The 24,078-nt window shown below is 43.7% G+C and overlaps 2 protein-coding genes across 3 annotated transcripts in view; both read left to right on the plus strand.

Annotated features, from left to right (window-relative positions):
• Positions 1 to 35: 35 nt before the first annotated feature.
• On the plus strand, positions 36 to 13,562 carry anapc5 (anaphase promoting complex subunit 5). Its single transcript, XM_064354109.1, has 17 exons — positions 36 to 2,237; positions 2,423 to 2,502; positions 3,419 to 3,528; positions 3,655 to 3,901; positions 4,213 to 4,279; positions 4,512 to 4,613; positions 5,194 to 5,384; positions 7,532 to 7,613; positions 7,709 to 7,801; positions 7,948 to 8,129; positions 8,417 to 8,552; positions 8,651 to 8,725; positions 8,975 to 9,096; positions 9,383 to 9,490; positions 10,090 to 10,237; positions 11,132 to 11,294; positions 13,181 to 13,562. Exons 1-17 carry the CDS (start codon positions 2,037 to 2,039, stop codon positions 13,390 to 13,392), a joined length of 2,319 nt encoding a protein of 772 aa, XP_064210179.1. The 5' UTR covers positions 36 to 2,036; the 3' UTR covers positions 13,393 to 13,562.
• Positions 13,563 to 14,477: 915 nt separating this feature from the next.
• Positions 14,478 to 24,078, plus strand: part of LOC135264975 (glutathione hydrolase 1 proenzyme-like) — a 63,436-nt gene continuing 53,835 nt past the window's right edge. Inside the window, exons 1-2 of one of the 2 annotated variants that reach the window (XM_064354116.1) lie at positions 14,484 to 14,602; positions 19,623 to 19,668. Coding sequence is in view for 1 of the 2 variants with exons in the window: in XM_064354115.1 (XP_064210185.1) it covers positions 14,601 to 14,602 (2 nt within the window). In the remaining variant the exon portion in view is untranslated. Of the gene's footprint in view, positions 14,603 to 19,622; positions 19,669 to 24,078 lie in introns of both variants that reach the window. The other variant, XM_064354115.1, reaches the window with a different exon arrangement.

Raw genomic sequence — 24,078 nt, forward strand, 5'->3', positions numbered from 1 at the left:
TGTGTAAAACTGTTTTATGCTTTGGTGCGTATGTAGACTGGGAGCTAAAGCCTTTTTGTAGCTACATATTGGGACACTACAATTTAAATTACCGAAATAGAAGAGTTTACAACACTCCGTATTAATGGTTGCTACGTACTTGCAGCATTGTGGATGTTCTTCTGCAGCTGTACTCGGTAGGAAGACCGTCAGTCAGTTAAAGCCGGTGTATTACTGCGCTGATGAATGAAAGAAAAATTCAAGAGGGAAAAGAAAATGCAATTTGCATTATTTGCTACATTCCTAAATTATATTTCAAGCATTTCAGTCCGAAGAGACAAGCTGATGTGGAACTGGGTTCGCTATAGTTACATCCAGGCAGAAAAGCTGGTAATGACTTGAATGGGGGGAAAAAGCCAGAATACGATGATGTAATGTTTAAAAAATTCAGACTGTGCCACCTGCCGCATGCCAGTGAACACCTCATCTGCACTTGTGGGGATAGGGATAATGTGACGTCATCCTCTCATTAAATAAAAAATCTATCTAGCGATTGTTTACCCTCAGGTCATGCGCACAATTATTATTTTCGGCAATGCTAATGCAGTAAATCGTACCATCGCAAGCATATAGAGAAAATAACTTATTTTTGCTTATTTGTATCGGGGCTTGAATGAAGCTTGTAGGCAATTATGGCGATACTATAAAAAAAATTAACATTATTTATATAATCAACCATAAGGTTACATATTTCCTCAGAACAAAATTCGCATGTGAGATCCGAATAATTTCTTGTTGAAAGGGGATTTTATGATGTCCAGTATCCAGGGCATTTAATCAATCACGACATTCTTCTGCAAACTGGAGCATGTGTTGTCATTATAGACAGACTATATGAGTTAAGAAATGTCGCTAGCTTTGCAATACACTCCTTTCTTCTATTACTTTCTCGAGTTTTTTTTTTCATTGCAGCACCGTTAGGAAACTTTGTGTTGACATTGCGTCCCAAGTTTTTAAACGGGAGCAATCTCTTTTGCAATGAAAAATCAAAAAAACATGTCGTGACAAGTGCAGTAGCGGAACATTTCGTTGCACATCCCTCGTATCCTTGGCGGTTCCCTAGGAAACTGAATGACGCACTCAAGCTAAGATGCCTCCACACAATATTCTGTATGTAAAAATTCTTTCAAGAAACAGGGCCCGATGTGTTATTAATCGTATTTATTCTACGTGTAGCCGAACTATTAATATAATATCAAATGTTCATCAAAGAACATTGAGAATAATGTTTTAAAACTCGACTTTTCCCCACTGTAGCCTAGGTAATTAACAGGCTTGCAAAACAGCATTTGTATTATATTTCAAGTGCAGTCTTCATTACGCATACACATAAAGGCTTTCATTGAGCAAGTAATAAGATTAGGCTGCAATAGCTTTGTTCCCTGTGTCATAAATGAGTCGCTTCGGTTTACTAAGGTATAGTTACATTTTTGGGAGTTGTGTATCTTGACATAAGTAGACAATCTCTGATCAAATCTATTTCTCTTACTTCTACTATGTGTACTATAGTAAATTACAGAGGGAAGAGGCGGATGTTCTAGGCGGTAGTTTCGTCTCTTGCAATCTGCAACAGATGAGTTAGCTGACTAGCTTGCCGTAATGTATATGATTGTTTTTCTCTGAATCATTTTACGGCGGTTTACAAATACTTAGCTAATTGGATAGCTAGACGAAAGGTATTTTAGCTGGCTACTTCACGTAGGCAAAGTAACACATGCAATTAGAAATGTGTTAATGTAACCAGCTAGCCTAGTTGGCTCGTTATTCTTGGCTACCAGCTAACTGCAGATGTTAATGTGGAATGGGGTCTAGAACGACGTCAGCTAACGTCAACTGTATGACTGAATGTGCCAAACACTAAAATATACGTAGCAGGCCTATTTACTCGCTGTAATTACTTCATATTTATTAACTAGCTAACTAGCTAACATTACCATAGCCACGTTTGAATGGTGCTGCAAGCTAGCAAACAATAGCAACCTAGTCTACACGGTGCCATGGCAAGTGTCCACGAAAGTTTGTATTTCAACCCGATGATGACTAACGGGGTAGTGCATGCCAATGTGTTTGGGATAAAAGACTGGGTGACCCCCTATAAAATTTCCGTACTGGTGTTGCTGGACGAAATGACCATGTCAAAACGCATGAGACTTCTGGAGAGAAGACGTTTAAACGAACTGATTCTGCCGCTGCAACAGGTGAGTGTTTTACACGTTAAATGATGCAGCTTGCCACCAGCTACTTAAAAATTTTGGTTACCACTGTTGCGAAACTGTGAAAGCCTCAAAGGTTTTCTTTGAAGTGTGAGGCCAGGCATCCAATCCAAGCAATGGTCAACATCGTATCTACCGTGCGGCACATCCTACGTTTCTTGTTTCAACAGGGTCCAGATTTGACCCTTGGACAGCTCTTGAGGACTATTGATGAATGCTGTCCCAAAACGGCCTATGCCGTCAAGATAAGGTATGGGTGACATATTTGGTATCGTCAGTACTCATAGTTTTCTCCCAGGTTGTGTTTTAGGGCATAATGTCATGAAGATATGTGCTCGTATACGGACTTATTCTGGAAGCATCCTGTTGGTTCAAATTCTCTCTATCTATACCAGGACCCATCCACACCAAAGATCAATAAACTGGATTAAATTTTACTGCTCACAAGTCCCTGGCACAAGACTAAAATATATTGTTGACAGCTACAGGGTGAAGTGCCTTTGGATTTTTTGGGTGCTTTTTGACACATTGTTGAACACCTGCAGTAACTTAATTTGCCTAAAGAGCATCAATTCTGCTTGTCTGAATAAGAGACACACTGCCCCCAAAGACAGTACATAAGCACTATGAAGCAGCTGATGGCTCAATAGAATTGCATCAACAGCACCTTGAATTTTAGATCATGTTGATTCAAGAGCATCCTGGACCACACACTAAGATCCTCTACACATGAATAGGTAGTTAACAGATTGTTCTGCTTAATGCAAAAATTGTGTTTTTATGTCATGAGTACGTCTTATGTTCTTTTTGTATTCTCTTTCTACGGTATTCTCTCCGTTACTCTTTTTAATCTTGAAGTGCTTTAAGATTAGCTTTTCAAATGGGACTATGTACAATTTATATTGCACAAAGACCTTACTAACTTAGAGTATATGTCTAACGGACGCAGTCTATAAGGGATTAGATGTAGAGGTAAAGTTGGCAGTTCCTATAACCCTTTGTTGTAACAGTGTGGCATTTTGTTAATTTTGTATTCAAATCTAGTGATTAAAGTGGAATATGTTCACTCCTGATGGGCTTATAGTCCTAAGGAAAACTCAAGAATAGACTGACATTCAAAACAGGAAAACCTTAGTTTTTTTTTTTTGTTTTTGTTTTTTTATAAGGCTGCATGTAATGGCGGGTGGGGAACTGAAGGACATGGAGTCCTTCTTCGCCACTCTCCCAAGTCCCTTCAGTGATCTTGACTCGGAAGCTTACAAGACCAGTGTGGTTGGTGAGTAGAGACTCTTTACAGATTGCACATCTTTGTAATTCTTGTTATAGAGGGCCTTTTGTCATGAGAGGTGTTTTATATTTCTTGGCCTGGGTGAGGCTTATGCCCGTGTGCTGTTCTTTCCAGGTCTGTTTATGAGACACATGCTCCTGGCCTACAATAAGCTCTCCTTCAGTCAGGTGTACAAGCTGTATACCGCTCTTCAGCGCTACTACCACGGCCATTACGTCCCAGGCCTGGATAGCAAGGCCAATCTCTCTGCTACAGCCACTGAGGACACGGACATGGAGCTGACCAACACCGAGGACACCATGGAGGGAAAGATGGAGAAAGAAGAGCTGGACAGTGAACCACTGCGTGACTCTGAGCTACTGTACTAATTCCTTTCTTTTCCTAATATGCCATTGGGTTTTTCAACCGTTTCAGCAGTGGTGGATGATTGAGGTTTCATGAAGCCAGTGCTGGATGGGGGCTCCATTTGTTAGCTGTTGCTGGGTGCATGAACCATTGAAGGATTTGCTTTCATTTACCAAATTTTTGTGATTGGTTCAAATCAGTCAATCATTAATGACTCATACTACTGTAGCTTTACACATTTTGCTGTTTGGTGTTTGGTGTCTCACACTCACTGCAATTTAGAAGCCTGCCTTACATTTCAATACTTGGTTTGTATTTTGTTTTCAGTAATGTGGATACCCCAAGCAGAGGACCCCTTTCTCAGAAGCAAGCTGAGTATTTTCTCGCAAGACAAGTAAGTTTAAATGTGCTAATTTTTGCACCAACGGAGCAGTCTTATCGTGATGAAATTAGATTCTGGGTGGGTATTGTATTCTCAATGCTCCATCCAAGAAATAACAAAAATTTGCTCTCAATCAGTTGTTCTGTGTTGTATGACAGAAAACCGACACATTTTGAATGTTGCTTCTCCGGTGGATTTAGAATGCGGTTGGATGCCGTAGGGTAACACTGTGTCCTGTCTCCAGGCCTACCTTCTGAAAAACGATGAGAACAAAGCCCTGAAGCCTGCAGCACTGCAAGAGGAGCTCAACAACATGCTGAAGTTCAACCCGGATTTTGCAGAAGCGGTAGCGTACCATCCAGGCTAACACATTTCACAAATAAATGCTAAATGCACCAGGAGGTCTAGCTTATGGTCTGGCTTCAGAGGTGGAAGAGCGGGGAATTATCCCTTATTTACAAAGATCTAAATCTGGTGCTTGAGCTCAGAGCAGAAGGGCCATGAAAAATGAATGAGTTACTCTCTTTGTGTCTGTGTTTGGCAAGGACAGGCTTAACCTTGGTGGAGATTCAGGGTCTGTCAGGGTCAGATGGGGGCTGCTGTTATTTCCTTTTCTGAAAACGCTGTTTAATATTTTCATTGTTACCCAGATTACTATTTCAGGGGAAACTGATATTAGCCAAAACACCTGAAAACTTTGAAACTCCTGTACATGTTTGTTTTAACAGTGTAGTTTTTTTACAGCACTTCAACAGTTATGTAAATAATTGTAAAAATGATAAGTGCTCACATTACATTACATTGCCAGTATAGCTCTGATGCTGTCTTAACACTGCTCCGGGAACTCCCTTAGAATGGCCCTTTGTTGTTATTAGAGAGACAAGAAACTGAAGCCCACGCCGTGTTTGTTCTGATTGTCATTAAAGCATTACCTGAGCTACCTGAACAGCATGCGGGTGCAGGACATCTTCATCTCCACGCACAGCCTCCTGCACTACTTCGACCGGCTCATCCTGACCGGCGCCGAGGGGAAGAGCAACGGCGACGAGGGCTACGGGCGGAGCCTGCGCTACGCTGCCCTGAACCTGGCCGCCCTGCACTGCCGCTTCGGACACTAGTGAGTGCCCTCTGAACCTGGTGCTGGTCGGCAATGTGAGCAGCGGCTGAAACATCTCATAAGCCTATATGGCTATATAGTAGAAAAAAATGCAAACGTAAATATAAAGTCACTTGATGTAGAGTTGGGCGACTGTGTCTGGTCCATGCAGCCTAGCCTGCATGTGCTGTGGTACAGTCTACCAATTCTGGAATTCTACTGGTAATGTACTGTAACACTGTCAAGTCAGTCAGCTCCCTGGGTGGAAGTGGAAAGCGCTGTCTGGGCTGTTCCAGAATATTCTATAAGAGCTCAATTTGGTTCAGATATAGAGAATGACAAGGCTATGTGATATGTATAATATTAGTATTTGGACAATAGTAATATTGTCATGCTTCAAAAACCAGAGGTAGGTAGAGTACTCAAAATCTGTACTCACTTTAATGAAACCCTACTCAAGTGAAGGAGAAGCTGTCCTAAAAATTGAATAAGGGTATCTAGTCAAAAAAGTAGTGAAGCACCTGTTACCTGTATATTAAATAGGTGCATTTGGAACCCTTTAACTGCAAGTAAAATGTGTGCCATGTGTATTCCACACATATTTCATGTATTTTCCATTCTCTCTAATTTAAGCTGCAGACTGCCTCGACATGCATTTCTCCCCACAAAATTCTGGAGCTTAGCAAGATTTTTTTGTCTAATACAGGCCATTTCCTTCAACTCACTATTTTTCTGGACCCTGAGGGCTGACGAAGAACAGTGAATGTCTCTTACAGTTACTGAGGAACTGGCTAATTCGCAGAGTCGCTGACTCCACATTTTTGAAACTTATGTTGAGGGGAAAAAAATGGTTTAAATATAGTCAGTCAGAATAAGGGTACTTTATTTATCAAGGACACGTGTATTGACACTGAGTATCAGGAAGGAATGAGGGAGATGTGTAGGAGTTAGTTCCTATTGTTCAGGCTCCATCTTCAGCATCGGTAACCAGCCTTGTTCCTGGAGATCTGTCATCCTGTAGGTTTTCATTTCAACCCTAATTTGGCACACCTGATTCTACTAATTAGCAGCTCAATGAGATCTCTAGCTGTTGAATGATTTGTGCCTTGTTAGGGCTGAAGTGAAAACCTACCAGACGGTAGATCTCCAGGAACAGGACTGGTTACCACTGATCTACAGGCTCCACAGTGCAGTGACAGCATTTTTTTACGCACATAAATGTAATTTCTATGTATTGGTCAATGCAAGTTACTGCTGCAGAAATTGACAGAGTCCAGACAGTGAGCAGCACCAAGCTCAAAATGACTTCCTAGTCTATAGATCAGAGAGAGAAGCTGTAACTGAAGAGAACTGGAAAATATAACAGAGGGAAATGTGAAACCTTTCCTTAAAAATGTAGTGAAAGTACCCTCTATAGAAAATACTCAAAGTACAAATCCTTCCTAAATCTGTTTTGGCAAAATAGTCTTGCTTCTACTCTGTGTAATGGGGTATTGTGATCTTGAAAGGCAGACATCCTCTCTGTCAGAAATACATGCCCTAATACATGGTAAAGATGATCATTCAGCTCCATTAATGATTGATATTGACCTTGCCTACAAAAGGAGTCTGTAAACCATGCCAGGAAAATATACCTCACACCAGAGTCCAGTGTACCGAACACCAGAGTCGTTCTCTGTGATAACATTATTCTTTATATTTTGCTTCACTACTTATTTATTACTAATTATGATACAATGTTTAAAATCTCTGTTGGAAAAAATGAGAAGTCATCAACAGTTCTGCAACTAAGTGAGCAGGATGGCAAATCTGCGATGCTTCCAGGCTGTGCTTTGGCCAACCTCATGCTGCTGGTTACGATGTTACTGATACGGTACAGTTTTTCATTTAGTCAGTTATATGATGCAGTGCTAAACAGGCTGTAAATGTGAGCTGTTAATGCCATGCAATTTCACACAGCACCATATGGAGAAGGATATCTGCACATCATGAATCACACTTATCTGCACATCACGAATCGCACGATTTATGATTGGGGTTTTGTTCACCAGACTTCATGTTGATGCTTGTAAACAGTGCAGTGTTGGGGGTGGGGTGGGAGGGTGGTTGTATTGGGTAAGTTGGCGGTGCATGCTCAGAGCATATCTCAGCCACGGCTCTCCTTTCAGTCAGCAGGCTGACCTGGCGCTTCAGGAAGCCATCCGCATCGCCCAGGAGTCCAACGACCACGTGTGTCTCCAGCACTGCCTGGTGAGAGCGCGGTTCACGGGGCACGGTTCACGTTGACATTGGGTAATTTCCACCTCCCACGTTTGTTATTTTAAAAAACGTGTTTGTTGTTCCAGAGCTGGCTGTACATGCTGGAGCAGATGAAGGGATCAGACAGCTCGGTGCTGACTGAGGACTCTGTGAAAATGGCCGCCCACTTCTGTCTTCCCGTAAGACAAACATAGACGTACCGCAGTGTTTGTAGAACCTTTAGTTGAAGATGAAATTTTATGTTTGAAAACTGCAGTAAGATCAATTGCTGCACTGTCGTGGGACACGCTGACTTGTATAAAGTAACCCCCGATTTCTGTTTCAGTACCTGGCTTCTTTGGGCATTCAGTCCCTGGTCCAGCAGGGGGCGATAGGGGGCAAGGCGGCGAACAAGCTGATGGACGCGCTGAAGGATACAGACATTCTGCACTGGAAGCACAGCCTGTCAGAGCTGATCGATATCAGCCTGGCCCAGACCACTTCCATCTGGAGGATGTACGGCAAGAGGTGAGGGGTCCCTCGCCTGCTGTGGCTTGTGGAGGAGTCCTCTCCCCCCCCATCTTGTTGATTGTTGGGGCATTTTTTGCTTTTACTGTTATGTTTGCATTGACCATGTGGGCACAGAGTATCTAAAACAGATTGGACTGAGGTCTGTAATTTTGGTGAGGTTTAAAACCCAACTAACCTTTTCAACCACTTATTTGGCACTTGGTTATGGGAACCTAAGATTTTTCCAGATTTCCCTAAAAAAAGGGGCGTGGTATGTCAATGCTGTGATGTCACCTGTGTTTCAGCACCATGGCCCTCCAGCAGGCCCAGCTGCTCCTGAACATGAACAGCCTGGAGCCGGTGAACTTCGGCGTCCAGCAGAACAACACCGAGGCGTTTGCCGTGGCCTTGTGTCACCTGGCCGAGCTGCACGCGGAGCAGGTATCCAGCAGTCCCCTTCCCTCCCGCGTGCATTACTCATTTCCCCTGGGTCTGGTGCCAGGCCTGACCGTGTGCCTGGCCTGTGGTCTCCTCATCAGGGCCTGTTTGGTGCTTCGGCTGAGATCTTGAAACACCTGAAGGAGCAGTTTCCTCCTCACACCAAGCATGCGGAGGTGAGTGGTGCACAGCCAGCCAACCAGAGCGCACATCCATCCCAGTGTTTTCAGTGTGGTCCACTGCCAGAGCAGAAGAGCTGGAGGGCATGGCATTGTCACTGGATTTAAGAACTGGATTTACCCGTTTATGAGATCCAGCTCGTTGAGATACGCAATTGTACGAAATTCTTATTAATTTCCTGCGGCAATGGAAATTATGTTAATGATGCGTTATGTAATGGTGTCTTGGCAATCCCTGTGCCTTAGCTCTGGATGCTGTGCGACCTGAAGATCCAGTTTGAGAGAGCAATGAATGATGGGAAGTATCACCTGGCGGAGCCCCATGTTAAAGCCATCGCTGCCCTGAACCAGACGGAAGGTTTGTACAGGTGAGATTCCACGTTCAGTCTGCATCTGTTTGGGAGCACAGTCCGGAAACAAATCCTGACCACGCCTGTCCCAGCATTACACCACCACTTACACTCAGTGGCGACTCCCTCTGCTTGATTGGGCACCTGCAGTTTCCCAGTGCTGTCCGCTTGTGTAACTCAGCCCTCTGATTGGACGACTGTTCGCACAGTGAACAGCAGTAGCAGCGACGTGCTACACGGATTTAGCACGCTAGCGCAGGCCGGGGTCTTGCAGTGAAGGTAACCTCTCTGTGCTGTCGAGCAGGAAAGCGCTGGTGCTGAAGGCTCAGAACCAGACCACGGAGGCGTACAAGGTCCTGCAGCAGCTGCAGCAGCACTGCGAGAAGACCAAGTGCACAGAGATGATCATACGGTAGGACCCCTGCACTTTCCTGCTCTTCACACACACTTGACTCTCTCCTTCTCCCCTTTATGATGACTGCTCACACAAGCTCTCCACCTGCTACACTTCACTGTCTAGTGATGAGAGCACACTGCTCAGTGCACTTTACCCACTCTCTCCCTGCTGATAAGAACAGGCCGGTCACATGATAACAGCTGTCTAAACTGACAGCGAGGACCTGTCAGCTCAGCAAAGCACAGACACAAGGCTACAGGGAGCAGCTGCTGGACAGTGATGCCCTCAAATGACAGATATTCCTTTGGGTGAAAGTTTGGTGTCATCACTGGCATGAAGGGAAAAGGACAAGACCTTTCTTGCCCCGCTGGTTTTAAGCAGTGTTTTGTTTGGTGGCACTCTATGGATGCTAGAGTTGCCACTGGCCTTCTTGCTGTTCACATGGCCTTGCCACAGAGGTGGAAAATCCAGGTTCAGAAAGCAACAAGTCCTCCCTGGTATTTGGTCCAATCACCTGGGTTCAGCCAATCAGCTGGCTGAGTTCATGGGTTGAAGAGACACGTAGGACCTTTACTTTCTGACCCCTGGAGTTTCTGCCTCTGCTTGCCCCGTAGGGTGATGCTGGCGACGGCCGAGCTGCACTGGGAGTCCTCGGGCTTCGCCACGGCGCTCCCCCTCCTCCTCCAGGCCCTGGCCCTGGCCCGACAGCACCACCTGCAGTCCCTGGCCTCCGAGACCATCCTGCACCTGGCCTTCTCCCAGGTTAGCCTCCCTATCCCCCACCCCCCAGTCGCCCACCCCGCCCCAGCGACTGGGGTCCTCCTGGCTCTCTGCACCACGGCCCCAGCGGTGTAATGGAGAGCCTTTCTGCCGCGGGGCTGCGTAGCGACCGCAGGCCGGGGCCCGCTCTGAGTCATCAGCCCAGGCTGAGCCCGCCGGAGCCTGAGGGCGGGGCTCGGACAGCAGGCGGGAGGCCGCGCCCAACGGCTCTGTGATTGACAGCCCAGGACTAATGGGAGCGTAACCCTCGCACATTCATCCATATGAAATGACAGAGAGGACGTGTTTCAGCCAGATATGGCTGTGGCAAACCCGGGAGACTGACTGCTGGGGAAGAAAACAAAGCTCCAGCGATGGAGCGTGACGGAAAGAGAGCGGAAAAGACTCGCATTGTATTCGGAGTTGGAAACGCTACAAACAGAATTGATAATGCGCTTTGTGAAAGCCTGAAAAGAGGCTCTTAGGAGTATTAATCATCCTTTTTCTGTAGTATTGCTGCTCTTATGAACCTTTTCAAATGCATTTACATGCTTATGTCTGGATAAGAGCATCTGCTAAGTGGGTGTAATGTCATTTCATTGACAGTTTTTATTATGTTTCCACTGCTTCCCATTCTGTGACCTGTACTGTAAGCACATTTGTTTCTTGACTTGGACTCAAGTTGACGTGTTAGTTCTGCTGTTAACCAATTAGGATTGGCCAGTTAAGCTGTAACCAAAATGAAGTCACCAAACTACTGAATAGAGTAAGGCTTTCTCTTCACGAGTGGTTAGAGAAAGTCAGGCATTCGTTAGCAAGTCACGGTTGAGGGCGAACGCTGTCCTCAGCTGGCCGCGCGGTAGCTTGTGTTCCTGAGACCGTGCGTTCCCTCCGCAGCTGATGCTGGGGGTCCCAGAGCAGGCCCTGAACATCCTGCACGAGGCCATGGAGCCCATCCTGGCCCACGGCGCCGTCGTCCACAAGGGCCGCGCCCTGCTGCTGGTCGCCAAGTGCCAGATCGCCACGGCCGGGGCCGCGCCCGGCGAGCACAGACGAGCAGGTAACCGTGGAAACCGTGCGGCTGTTTGTGTGTTCGTGCCTGGGTCACAGGAAGCTCCTGTTTTATTGCACGTCCGTCTCCTTCGTTTCTCTTTTCACGCTCCTTTATCGATTTAAACAGTCACTTTGGGTTTTGAGAGACCTTTTTCAGTGCAGGCTCTTCAGCAGTGAGTACCTCTTCCCCAAAGCCTTGGAGCTGTGTGGCAGTACCGTAGTTTATCAGCCAGGAAGTCGTAATTCTCACGCAGATGTTGCAGTGAGGTCACATCGGGACTGGAACACCCCTGTGGGAAAGCCCGGCTGTGGAACGGAGGCGGCTTCCTGGCCCTTGGGTCATCACACATCTCCCAATAAGCTCAGAGAAGGCAGTGCCCCGCTCCTCTATGTCTGCGGTCCTGTTCCTGGTAACCGTGGTCAATCAGCGCTGGGATTGTCACAGTCTGTCTGCATGCGTTGTCATGGTTACACCACTGCATTCAGGTGTCAGACCATTCAGCTGTTCACCAGCGTGCCAACTGGTGGCGGCGGACATTTTGCACCATCTGACGGCGACAGTATAACACAGTGGCAAATGAAGAATTTCATTTAAGTTGCTTACACATGGGAGGGTTGCATGCGATCCAGGTTATTCTGGTGTTCTGATACACCTGTACCTTTCAAATCCCCTTTCCAACTGTTTTAGTGAGCAGTAACTTAAAAAGTCTTAAGTTCCACATTTCCAGCCCTTCATGCTGTCTGTGCATTTTTCTAATTTGCAATGAACCAATTATGTGTGAATACAGGTAGAACTGTTGCAGTGAGAAGCCTATATACTGTATGTATCAGTTTGCTAGTCTGAAGGCATTAGAAAGCGTAATGAATTTTTCAAACCCCAGCATTTTTAGGTTGTTTTTTGTCTTGGTTTTATAAAGCAGCTGTAAAGATTGTATTATTTAGAAATAATAAAGAGCCCGTTTGTGTGGAAGTCATAATCAACTATACCTATCAAGTGCACTTTCCACACCATTTATGGGAAAATTGATTTTGCTGTCCTTGAAGCAACAGTGCAAATAAAATTTTAATTACTAGATATAACAAGGTAATTTGCAAAGGGGGGAAAAACATGATTAAAGTAGAAAACAGCCTAGAATTTGACACATACAGCACGAGTGGAATAGATTTATTTAGAAATGTGCACCTCTAGGGATGTTACGGTCATGAACACACACTTGAAATTATTTTGTTTGGGGGGGGGGGGGGGGCGTGTGGGGAGCATCAGCAAGTGTGCAAGTTTTCTTCTGTTCCGCTCTGCTTGGTTACGTATATCCCAGAACATTTTTTGTGCTTGTTGTTTGTACTTCTTGTTCTCCTTTGTTCAGTCTCTGTATTTGACTAAGCTCTCTGCCGCACTTCCGTTTACAAGGGAATACAGTACAAGATCTAGTGATGCAACTTCCAGTAACGCTTTGTGTGTGTCATTCTCGCTCTGTGCTCTTACACTGTAGCGCACATTTTAGTTTCCCTTAAACTCCTTTTTATCTTGTCTACTTTTAAGATGAAACGTTGTTTACGGAAATTCATTCATTTCCTGTTTTTTCTCTTACTCAATCAGTTTGCCCCTTTCCATTACTTTTATGTTAAGAGGTAAAAATACTTAAAATAAAAATATTTTTTCAGTGCAATAGTGCCTGGGAGTTTCCTAGTTTTTGTAGTGTTTAAAAGGCAGTGTGGAACCTGTTCATTCAGCTGTGTAGCCGTGGTAACACGCGAGGTCAGTAGGGTATGTGCTCGTGGATGTAGAAGCTGTGGTGATGAGGCCTCGAGGTGGTGCACCGAACCTCTGTACGCAGCCGGTGAATTAACCCGAGATGGCGGGCCTGTCCCTGTCGCTCGTTGTCTTCCCGCCAGCCCTGGAGATGGCAGTGCAGACCCTCGACGAGGCCGCCGCCTACTTCTCCAAGCTGGACTGCAAGGAGCGCCTTCGCGACGTCCACTACCTGCAGGCCCGCGTTCACCACTCGCTCGGCCGCGTCCCCGAGCGCAACAAGTGCGCCATGCTGTTCCGCCTCCTGGACCAGGAGCTCCCCGCCTCCGGGGCACCGCTCATCACCCGCCTGTGAGACCGCCACCCCCTCCCCCCCCCGGAGAACTCCCAGGAGAGCCGCATCGGACTCGCCAGTCTCCTCGCTTTCAGCTGTTTCTGTACTCAGGGCTGAAGCAGAGGGGAAATAAAATCACTGTTTGTTTAATAAAGTGAATGTCTTGAGTCCTCTGCTCATTTTAAATGGTACTCACTCTGCATTTTGCGCTTCTTTCCCCATTTACATTGAAAGTCATCAGCATGGATTGACACATGTGTGAGGGCAGAAAGTCAATATGCTAGGCCAGTACAATTCCTTTACAGTTTGAATGTTAGATGGGACAAATGCAGCATAAATGCTTTTTGGGCTTTTATGTTGCAAGACCAGGTGCACCACCTAATGGTCATCATCAAGAGGTGAATTTTTCAGGGCTCAAAATGGACAGTTTCTCACTTGTGTTTGAAAATGTTTGTATGCTGGATTGCCACTAGATGGTGTCCCAGACCTCACAATGTTCAAGCATATGAAACTGCGTAGCCTTATCCATCATTGTGGATGGCTGTAAAAGCACTGTGTGTGTGGACATGCCTGACCAAATTGCTTGGTAGAGCCCAGCTGATCCCCCCCGTCAATAACTGAACATGACGGATCATGATTGGAGGAATAAATTCAGCACAGGTGCACAGTATCGCATGAAGAAAATCTCGTTTCTGAGCACGTACATGAATTGGAAGGTTGTGCTGCTCTGTGGTTCTACAGGTGTCCCTTGTAACTAATAATAATTAAACCGAAGAATTACCGAAATAAATACTGAATTGCCTTTGGATGGCATTTTATGCACAGGAACGTACACCTAACATTGTGTACAAGATATAGTAGAAATATATAGAAGAAAGAACTGGAATGTTTACTAAATACCTGCGAAGATAACCTTTCATTGCACAGCACTGGTCATCTCAAAAAACCAGAGGTTACAAAAATCTGAAACCATTACCATCACCTTTCTATTTCATTTATTTGCCAAATGAAAGAAAGTGAGAACCGTCAGGCAGGAAATAGGTATTTCGTCAGCACAATACTTGGCAGAGTAGGACAGTGGGTGGAGGAGTAACACATTTAAGAATAAGATTACGCAAAGGTAGGTACTCTGCCATCAAACGTGTTCAAATCCTTCCAACCGTTCATATGTCAGACCACTGTGGACGACTTGTGATTAGCCTGGAATCAAGTGAGCCCAAAGACTGTGTATGTAAGTATACAGTATTCTTCCTGAATTTCTCAGTGCTGACCTCCAGGTCAAGAAAGGCTTTTAAGGATGAGAGATGCAGTCATAGCAGTAGGAGTTAATGTTCTGTGGGTGATGCCCTAAGCATTTTTCCATTGGAAAAATATCACTTCAAGTCAGGGCCAAGGAGTGACAGAAAGCTAGCTGTCTGTGAGCATATTAATTAATTTCTAGATAAAGAGTTCAATTTCTTGTTTGTTGACACAAGAAAAGTATAAAACTACCATTTAATTTGCTCTGACAGATATCTGTTAAAGAGAATAAAGACTCCATGAAGCCAGCTTATAATTAACTATATTGATAGTTCCAGAGGAAACTTGAATTTGATGTGTATTTATGTTTGTTTTGTGATTGTTTGAGAAGGTACATAATGGGTCTCCATACAGATGCCTTGATAATTATTTACTTGGGGAGAGTCAGTATAGGTGTAGCAGTTTTTGATTTTGCTCATTTAATCAGAAAATATTTAGCCTAGAACTATGAGATTTTACATCAGACAGCTTTGACATGTCGGTAGTCATTACGTGTTGAAATTTTAACCGAAGTATAAGCAGTCCAATATTACATTCATATGACCTAGTCAGTATAATTGTAACAGGGGAAGAATAATTGTAACAGTAAATGAAAATGCCCTATAATGTGTGTATGCCTAAATGCCTGAACTTTCCAACATTTCCTTCACTACTTTTTTCTTGCATATACATTTCCTCAGACAGCAAAGTTCATGTTGGCACACTGACTTTTTTTGGTCTGGTACATGCAGTTTCCTGATGTCACATCAGTCTGTATTTCTATCTATGGTAGATAATCAGGATAGTTTTTGTAGCCTTTACATGCAAAAAGCCTCAACCACTAGTGTGATAGGATCTAGATTATGTGGATGGCTTTTGTTTAGTTTAATTGTTTGCCATTGTAGTGTTTAAAGTTTTCCCCTCTCAAATTATTTTATAATGTATTTTCATACAAATCCTCGCTGTTTATTGCTGTTCCCTTGGTATTTATAAGGAAATGTGTTTTTCTACATTTTTGAGGTAATGATTTATGCCTGTTGGTGTTTTTTTCCGTTGTTTTCTACTTGGATGTCCTTCAAGTCTTTTCCTGAGAGTCATTTATTTCCTGTTATTATCAGCACTCATCACAGATTTGACCACCGTCACATATGCTGACGAAGCTATTTCTGTTCACTCCTAATGAACTGCAAAAAGCTAGACTCACAGAATGTAGAAGAAACGCAGGTGCTTGGTGACATTATTTACATTGTCTAATGCTCTGGGAATCCATCTGAAAGTGCACATTATTATTCACCAGACAGCTGGTGTGATTCCAGAGCACCTAACTGTCAAAACGATCCCAGGAGGGCTAGGAAATGTTTTCCCTGAAGCCTAGGATGACCTCAATGAATACATTTTACAGGAATATAAAGAGCTTTTTCCGACTGTTCTTACGCAGCTAGTAGCACAAACACACTATGTATTTGACTGCAGTGTTGTGATGTGTGTAATGTCCAGTGTAGTGTAAGCTTTTCTCACAGTGCCATACATTTCCACAGGTTGAATATGAATGGTAAATGGTAAATGGACTGCATTTATATAGCGCTTTACAATTGATGCCTCTCATTTGCCAGAGCAGTTAGGGGTTAGGTGTCTTGCTCAAGGACACTTCGACACGCCCAGGGCGGGGTTTGAACCGGCAACCCTCCGATTGCCAGACAATCGGTCTTACCTCCTGAGCTATGTCGCCCCCAAGAAGAACGAGATATTAATTTTACGGGCAAGATTTTGTGCAGGTGTCAGTTCCAGTTACTAATTTAGGAAGTGTCAGATCTAGGTATAATTTCAGTTCAACCTTGTCGTGGTGTCTTGAGATACACCCACCCATCCTGGCTCATTGAGATGAATGTATAACCCCTCCCCTTTTCTCCATTATTATAAAGAAATGGGGGGGGGGGGCTGTCCATTATATTTTCATTGTATTGCAAAGCATCTGCACAGACCCAAGTATATGATAGTTATGGGGAAGGTGACCACACAATCTAGCATCTTGCTGGAACATTGTGTACTCCACATGACCTGGGCAGGGAGGAGTGGGTGTGCATGATGTAGGCAGGAATGAGATACAATCATCCCACCCTTCCTATCTCGTTATTTATGTCATCAGCATTAGTTTACTCTGTAATACTCTTTGTGTTTGCGTTGTTCCATGCGATAACAGAAGGATTGAGAGGTGAATATTAATTTCACCAGTACTCTCAAACAGGGAGTTGAGGAACACAGTGTCTACGCAAGTGAAAATATCACTCTCTCTCAATCACTTATGGTTGTGATTGGCTTGTTTCTAGGTTACCCTTGACATAGAAAAGAAGAGTGGTCCCGCTGTCTTTTGAAATTCATTGAAAATACAATCCTGTTTTGTGTATTTGATAATTAACAATACACATAACGCTAACATTGTTTTATAGCAAATTAAGCACATCAGTCATTTTTAACCAATTAGCTCCATGTCATTTACAATCATGTCAGGCAATGTCAGTACGCAGACATTGCTATTAGACTGGCTGGCTCATTAGCATGTGCGTGAAGCCTGCAATCAAGCCTACAATTGGTATTCACTGCCAAGTGAAAGAGTGCCCACCCAAATGCAAAATAATCTGTCAAACATATACATCCCTGTTTCTGTTTAAGGGATTTTGAGTATTGCAGTGCAGTAAAAAATCAATCTGTGAAACCTGACAGTTATGCGTCTGATGTGTGTGGAATCACCTCTGAGGAAAATTAGTATATGCAAAGCGTGCGGACAATGATCATAACCAATGCTGCATGGTGCACCCTGATATTGCCGTTAGATGGTGCTTGTGTTCAGGGAGGCATCCTGGATTTTGGCTCCAGAATTCGGATGTAAATCTTAGACACCTAGTTTGATGACTTATTCAAAAGAGAAGGAAAGAAAGGATTAGCCAGTCTTTGTAAGTTATTTATTTATTAATGAATGAATTATTATGCATCATACAGCCCCTGATGGGCAAAATCATAGACAGAGTAGATGAAGTAAGTTAAGATGAAACTGTTTGCATAAAGCTTCAGGCTACACCGGAGTACCCCTGGGCGATGATGGTGCAGTAGTCTGAAGCATCCGGCTCCCAAGTGGCTCAGTCAATAAAGGCACAGGTCCTAAGAGTCCCAGGTTTCAGCCTACCCATCTATGACCAGGAGCCCATTTTGGCAGCACACAACTAGCCCTGTCCTGTCAACAATGGGGTTTTGTTGTCCTTGGTTTCCTAGGATTACCGAAGTAGTCCTCACAATGAGGTACTCATTGACTACAGTGGCTTCATCTGTGAGGGAAGGGGATCTGGCCCTGGCCCTGGCCTTGGCCCTGGCCCTCTGCTATAGCACCATTGTGAGTGAAATGTGGGCGAATGCCCTTGAGCGGTGCACCTGTGAGAGGTACGGATGGCACAGCAGGGCCTTGAGAGTTCAGAACACATTTGGCTATTCCAAATGGGTGTGAAAAAGGGGTCAACATGAACTGAAACACAGAAACCAAGAACCAGCTAGTATACCGTACAGTAAAATACCCCAGTATGGGAGTACAGTAAAGCATGGGTCCACAGTCGTCTCCTTTAACCTGACTTTGATAGTGACATTGGACGTTCCTCTACACCATAGGTTGTTAAATAAAAGGCAGACATGTAGGTGGAGACTTAAGGGATGGCTGTCATACAACATGCGCTCAGGTTGCCAGGTTGTGGCAAAACAAACCATTGTTTCAGATCACTGCACTTGACTTTTTAAACCGTCATTATTTGTTTTTCAAACTTGGAAATAACTGCTTAAACATTTATGACAGATTAAGACTGTGTTATCGAATGCCTTTGCCAAGAAGCCATCCCTCAAGCCAGAGAGGAGGCGTTGTGTGGTCTCGAGAGTGCTACTATTGCACAGTGACCTTTTCAGAGCCCCCAGATGGAAATGTCACATTTCCATGTCTCGCCACGGGAACAAAGATGGTGGGGGGGATGTTACTCTTTCCCCCGACTAGCACATGGATCTGTATTGGACTGTACTGGATTACCCAACCCCACACGGACAGACAGACAGACAGACAGACTGGGAACTCCTGCAGCTGTGGTGAATCCTCTGGGCTTTCCCACTGAACTCAATCAGGAAAAACAACGAAGGGGAAGTGGAGCCCTGACTAATTTGGTTATTTGACTTGAGATAATACTAATACGAGCAATACATCTAAAAATGATGAATAGCAATGGGAACTGCATTATAGTGCCTTTCATCTCAAAGCACACATTAGCTGAGGAGCAGAGGAGGGATTCATTTGTTCCTTTATTCTTACTCTCAATAATATTCTGCATCAGTGTTCTGTTTTTATTGCTGTGACCTACCCAGGGACTGCAGATGAAAATGCACTTATAGCTAGTGCAATACAAAAAATTTATGTTGTACTTCATGTAAAATTGCAAATGGTTCTTCACAAAGCAAAATAAATGAGTTAAATTCAGTTTGTAATATTGAAAGACGACTAGATGTCCAGAACTGAGTGAGTCAGACTGGAAATATTACCAGGACTCTAGGGAACCCCCCGTTCTATGCAATAAATTGACTCTTTTAAGAGCAGTTTTAGTTTGGTAATTTAAAAAAAAAATGGAAGTGGGTTGTGCAATGACTCACGGTTTGAGGGCAGATTAGACAACAAGCCTTAAGACGTCACATAAGTATACATGCATCCAGATCCCCCCCCCACACACACACACACACAAACACCCCCAGCCTTAACCAGCTCCAAGTATAAGATTGACATGGTGGCACGCCCAAAACCAGTAATCATCAATGGTCAATTCTTACAGAATATACTGTATGTAGGCCTGTTTAATCATTGCATTAACCATATTTACAGTACATATCACCTTATATATACCTAATGTTTGGGACAAATATTTTTTCTTGATTTGGCTTATTTTGTGTTGTTATAGGATAACGCACCATCCAAAGTGTTTGGAAGCACTTGCTTGGACTTGAGCAGATAAGATTCTCCTCTAATACCAATAATTCACTCTACTGCTACTGTCAGCAATTACATCATCACGGAAGACGTGTGAGCTAGTACCTGTGGCAGCTGTACATGCCTAAACCATAGCACCCCCACCACCACCACATTTCACAGATTATGGAAGGGTGTTTTGTTCCATTCAGCCTTCACATTTTGCTCTTAAGTACTTCTTACCAAACTGTAACCTGGTCATCAGTGTTTATGAAGTCTTTTATGGACAGTGGTCACTGACACAGCCATGCCTGCCTCTGGAAGAGTGAGTCTGACAGGTGTTTTGGGGTTTTCTTCATTATGGTGAGAATTCTTCAGTCATCAACTGTAGCAATCTTCCTTGGCCTACCAGGCCCTCTGCAATTATTGAGCTCACCAGTGCTCTCTTTCTTCTTAATGATGTTCCAATCTCTGATTGTTCTTTTTTTTTTGCCTCACAATGGCATCTTTCACTTTCATTAGCACAACTCTGGTCCTCATGTTGACAAATGCCAATAACAGACTCCAAAGGCAATCAAACGCTTAGAATCAAGACTAGACACTGAAAGCTCTCTTAAACATGCATTAAGAAAGTAATTCAACACACCTGACTAATAAGGAACTTCAGTGAAGCCATTTGTCCCAAATGTTTTGGTGCCTGAAATGGAGGGTCTTTTCACAAAAAGTACTGCCTTTTTTTTACATGGCGAAACCAAAATGTATAAAAATACCTTTTAATAAAAACTGAAAATCTGCACTTTAGTCACAGGTACATTGTAAAGTGCAAATCTAAAACTGTGCAGTACAGAGTCAAACCAAGAAAAAATGTCTTTGTCCCAAACATTATGGAGCTTACTGTATGTAGTTGTATTTTCTTCATTGAAGTTGCTCTTTCATGAGTTATTACCTTGGTTTAACAACTCTTAAAAGAGAGTAGTTCCTACAGCACAGGGCAAAATTGCTGTGTAAGAGGACTGGTTTTTCTGCTTGATTCAGAAGGAAGAATACCCTCTATTGGTCACCCTCAGCTAGTGGGTTATCCCAGTAGGACTCCAGTCACACGCTAGCCAAGCCCGACTACACATCACACTTTAGGAACGAGAAGGCCACAAAGTGGTTTAGCTGCTATGAGGTTTGGTGGTTGGTTCAGGTACAGGTAGGGACTTTGCCACTGCTCCTTCAGGGAGGACCCGCATGTGTGCTGCAACTGTAAAAGCCCAGCTCTGTAAGTGGGTCATGGAGATGTAAACAGTTGAGGTTGCCCTCAATGAAGGCATTTTCAAAGCTAATTAATGATTGCATTCATTAAAATAATGGGCTTTACCCCACTGAGAAGTGCCCTCATTAGCTTGGATCAGCTCCAGCTCTCCTACAGTAGGCTTATGGATTCCACTGCCACTCTTGACACTGCAGAAACTTGATTCTCCTCCCTCTGGTCATTTATGAAAATGCTAAGCCCCAGCAGTCTCTCCCAGCGGTGAGTGGAGTGTGCCATAACCCGTTTCAGCTCAGACAGGTTCAGACTGGCCTCGGTTTGGCAGGGCATCCTTGCTTTGCACAGTCCGCAGTTGGAACTTGCAAATAAAACTTGGCATTCAATATCAAGTCTCAGCAAAGGAACAGATAAGGTATTGTTTGGTGAATGTTTGAAATTTCCGATTATCCTATGATGTATGAATAGATTGTTCTGCGAACAAGAGGCATCCATGGGACAATTCATGAATATCTGCCAATTTAGGTCACTGTTGTGTTCTTCAGATGGTCCTGACATACTGGCTTACCCACTCCACCTGTACATACTGTATGTAGGAAAACGGATATAGGCTGCTCCACTGAAACAGCTACAGGAGTGACTGCCCGCTGTGCGCATGGCAGACTGTGATCAGTGTGAGTCAGCGAGTGGGCGGTGAGCCCCATGCGGAGTGACAGTAGGCCCTGGGGCGCCGCGTCCTCTCTCCAATCCCAGCCTGCTCGGGGGCCTGGCCCCGTCCTCGCCGTGAGCGCCCGCAGGCCCGGTGAGGCGGAAAAAGACGCGGCCACACTTCCAGTACAGGAAGGTCAAAGTCCGCAGGCAGGCAAGCATGATGGACGGGCGCAAGACGGGAACCCTGTTAGGGCAATGTAGACCCGTGAGGTCTGTTTGGATGGGACAGGCGGATATAAATATCAATGTGCATGATAAATCTTATTATATTTTTTTGGTGAAATAAAATGAGTCAGGGAAAATTATGGAAATTATGTTTCTCCATCAACTCCCCTCAGGAACTGCCACAAAAATATGCTTTTACTATTTTCACAAAGAAACAATTTAGAATTTTAACTCCTCGCCTGGCCTTATACCCCCCACTTAGTCCAATAGGGTCTTACCATCTGGTTTTGGGACCTGTAAGATCTTCCTGTAAGGGCCCAGCAGCTGGTCTGATAGTAGATAGTACTGCCAATGTCTTGCAGTAGATGACTTGCTATTGGTACCACAATACCCCATACCTGTAGTGAAGTGTGATGCATCACTAATCAGAGTTAATACACCGCTGTATGCCTTTGCTAGTGTGATGGAAGCTGATACAGAGAATCCTTCATGGTTGCTCTAACATTACTCCAGTGGTTGGTCATGATTCGTTTTGGCACGTTGTGCTTTGAGATCAGGAACGGTTTTCCTCACAATCATTTAAAACATTGCATATGCACTTGTATCAGATATGCTTGAGTGCTTATCTTGCCACTGTATTTTAGTGTCATGCTTTATCACTGATCCATTGCATGCTATACTGTTATCTGTGTGCTTGTTCTTGTAGCTCTAATGATATGCTTTATATGTAGCTTGCCATGACAGCCCTGCAGTTCCTTCTGGATAAGACTATCCGTCAGTAGAATAAACAATAACCATGAAATACGTACTGTACTGTGGTGTCAGGGAAAAAAATGAAGCTTGGATTTTTGGCAGATATAGAGTAAATTATATTCTATATTTTAACCTAGCTGAATACTGCATACAAAATTTCAAATAACTAACTACATACAGGTAAAACAGTCCTCCAATTGGTAAATGTATGTGCAGTAGTGTATGTATACTGCAATGTGCCAAATATTCATGGAAATGCCCTTTTTATAAGCCATTTGGATCAGTAGAAAAGTACTGTGGACCTGTCAGTTTAACACCACCCAGTGAACCAGTTCAGCAGTATGAATTCAATTGTATAAATAATCTGATGTACAATAGTGGTTCTGTGGCCTTCTGAATTAAAAGATGAAATACCTCAGGTGCAATAGTTGATTGTGGTTTGCATAAATTATTTTTCTCGCATATATGTAAATATGCATTCAACAAGAGAGCAAATATTTCTTGCTGTCTTTACGTGTCTGGTCCTGTGGGTTATCGTTTCATCAATAGCTGCTTGTGTTCCACAGAACACATGGGGAGGTCCCTCCAAATGTAGTTTATAAACAGGTTTCAAATGTGAACCACTTCCTTGCACGCACAAATAAAAGCAAAAACACACACACACACACACACACACACACACACTGGGCTTTGCTTGCAAGACTGCCAACAAACAAATGTGAATTGGTAAACACAACATATGGTTCTCTGAAATAAAAAAAAATCCCTCTAGTCTGCACAATCCACTCACAAGATGAATTGCTCCCTGTACCCCCACCTCCACAGTTTACCCACTCACCCAGCATACACAATGCATATCCACCAAGCATTAAGGCTCCAACAGTTTGTGTACAGTACACCGGCTTTTTCAATAGCATGTCTTTGGGTGATGCATTTTTCTCTTGTATAGCTCTTACTCACAAAACACAGATACTAGCTTATAATTTAATGTTTTTGTTTTTATTGAAGCTATAATTCTATTTTCTCAGTATACAGGAGACGGAACAGACATATTGACCCATGGCTCACATGCAGATGAAATTTATAAAAACAAATGACACACGGACACAAATATGACCTAAACATAATTGAGTTTCACCTCCTCCTGGCATTTGTCTTGTCAAGAAAATGTTGCAAACCTAATACGCTATTATTATTTTTTTCAACTTGTGCCAGATGGTCAATGTTTACAGAACTGAATATCTTCACATTTAAATACCATGTGATGGCAATAGTGTACTTACACTGGCTATGTTTGTTCTTTGTCTGCCATTTTGTGTTGCAGTTTTTTTACGTTTATTGCCGTTTGTGTTGCGGTTTTTTTATGCAGGTCATTTTCCAGCAGAAGAGCTTAATCTTCAACAGTAAGAAAGACTGTAATCACATATATTTTGTTGCATCTTGAAACTACCAAAGAACATGTAATGACACAATGTTCTAGCACTAAAAATGGGTTGCAGAAACAAGGTGATAGCTTTATCGCAGACTGTACAGTTGTCAGGACACTGAATGCCACATATCATTTAAA

The sequence above is a fragment of the Anguilla rostrata genome, chromosome 10 (genome assembly GCF_018555375.3).
Source record: "Anguilla rostrata isolate EN2019 chromosome 10, ASM1855537v3, whole genome shotgun sequence".
In the NCBI taxonomy this organism is placed as follows: Eukaryota; Metazoa; Chordata; class Actinopteri; order Anguilliformes; family Anguillidae; genus Anguilla; species Anguilla rostrata.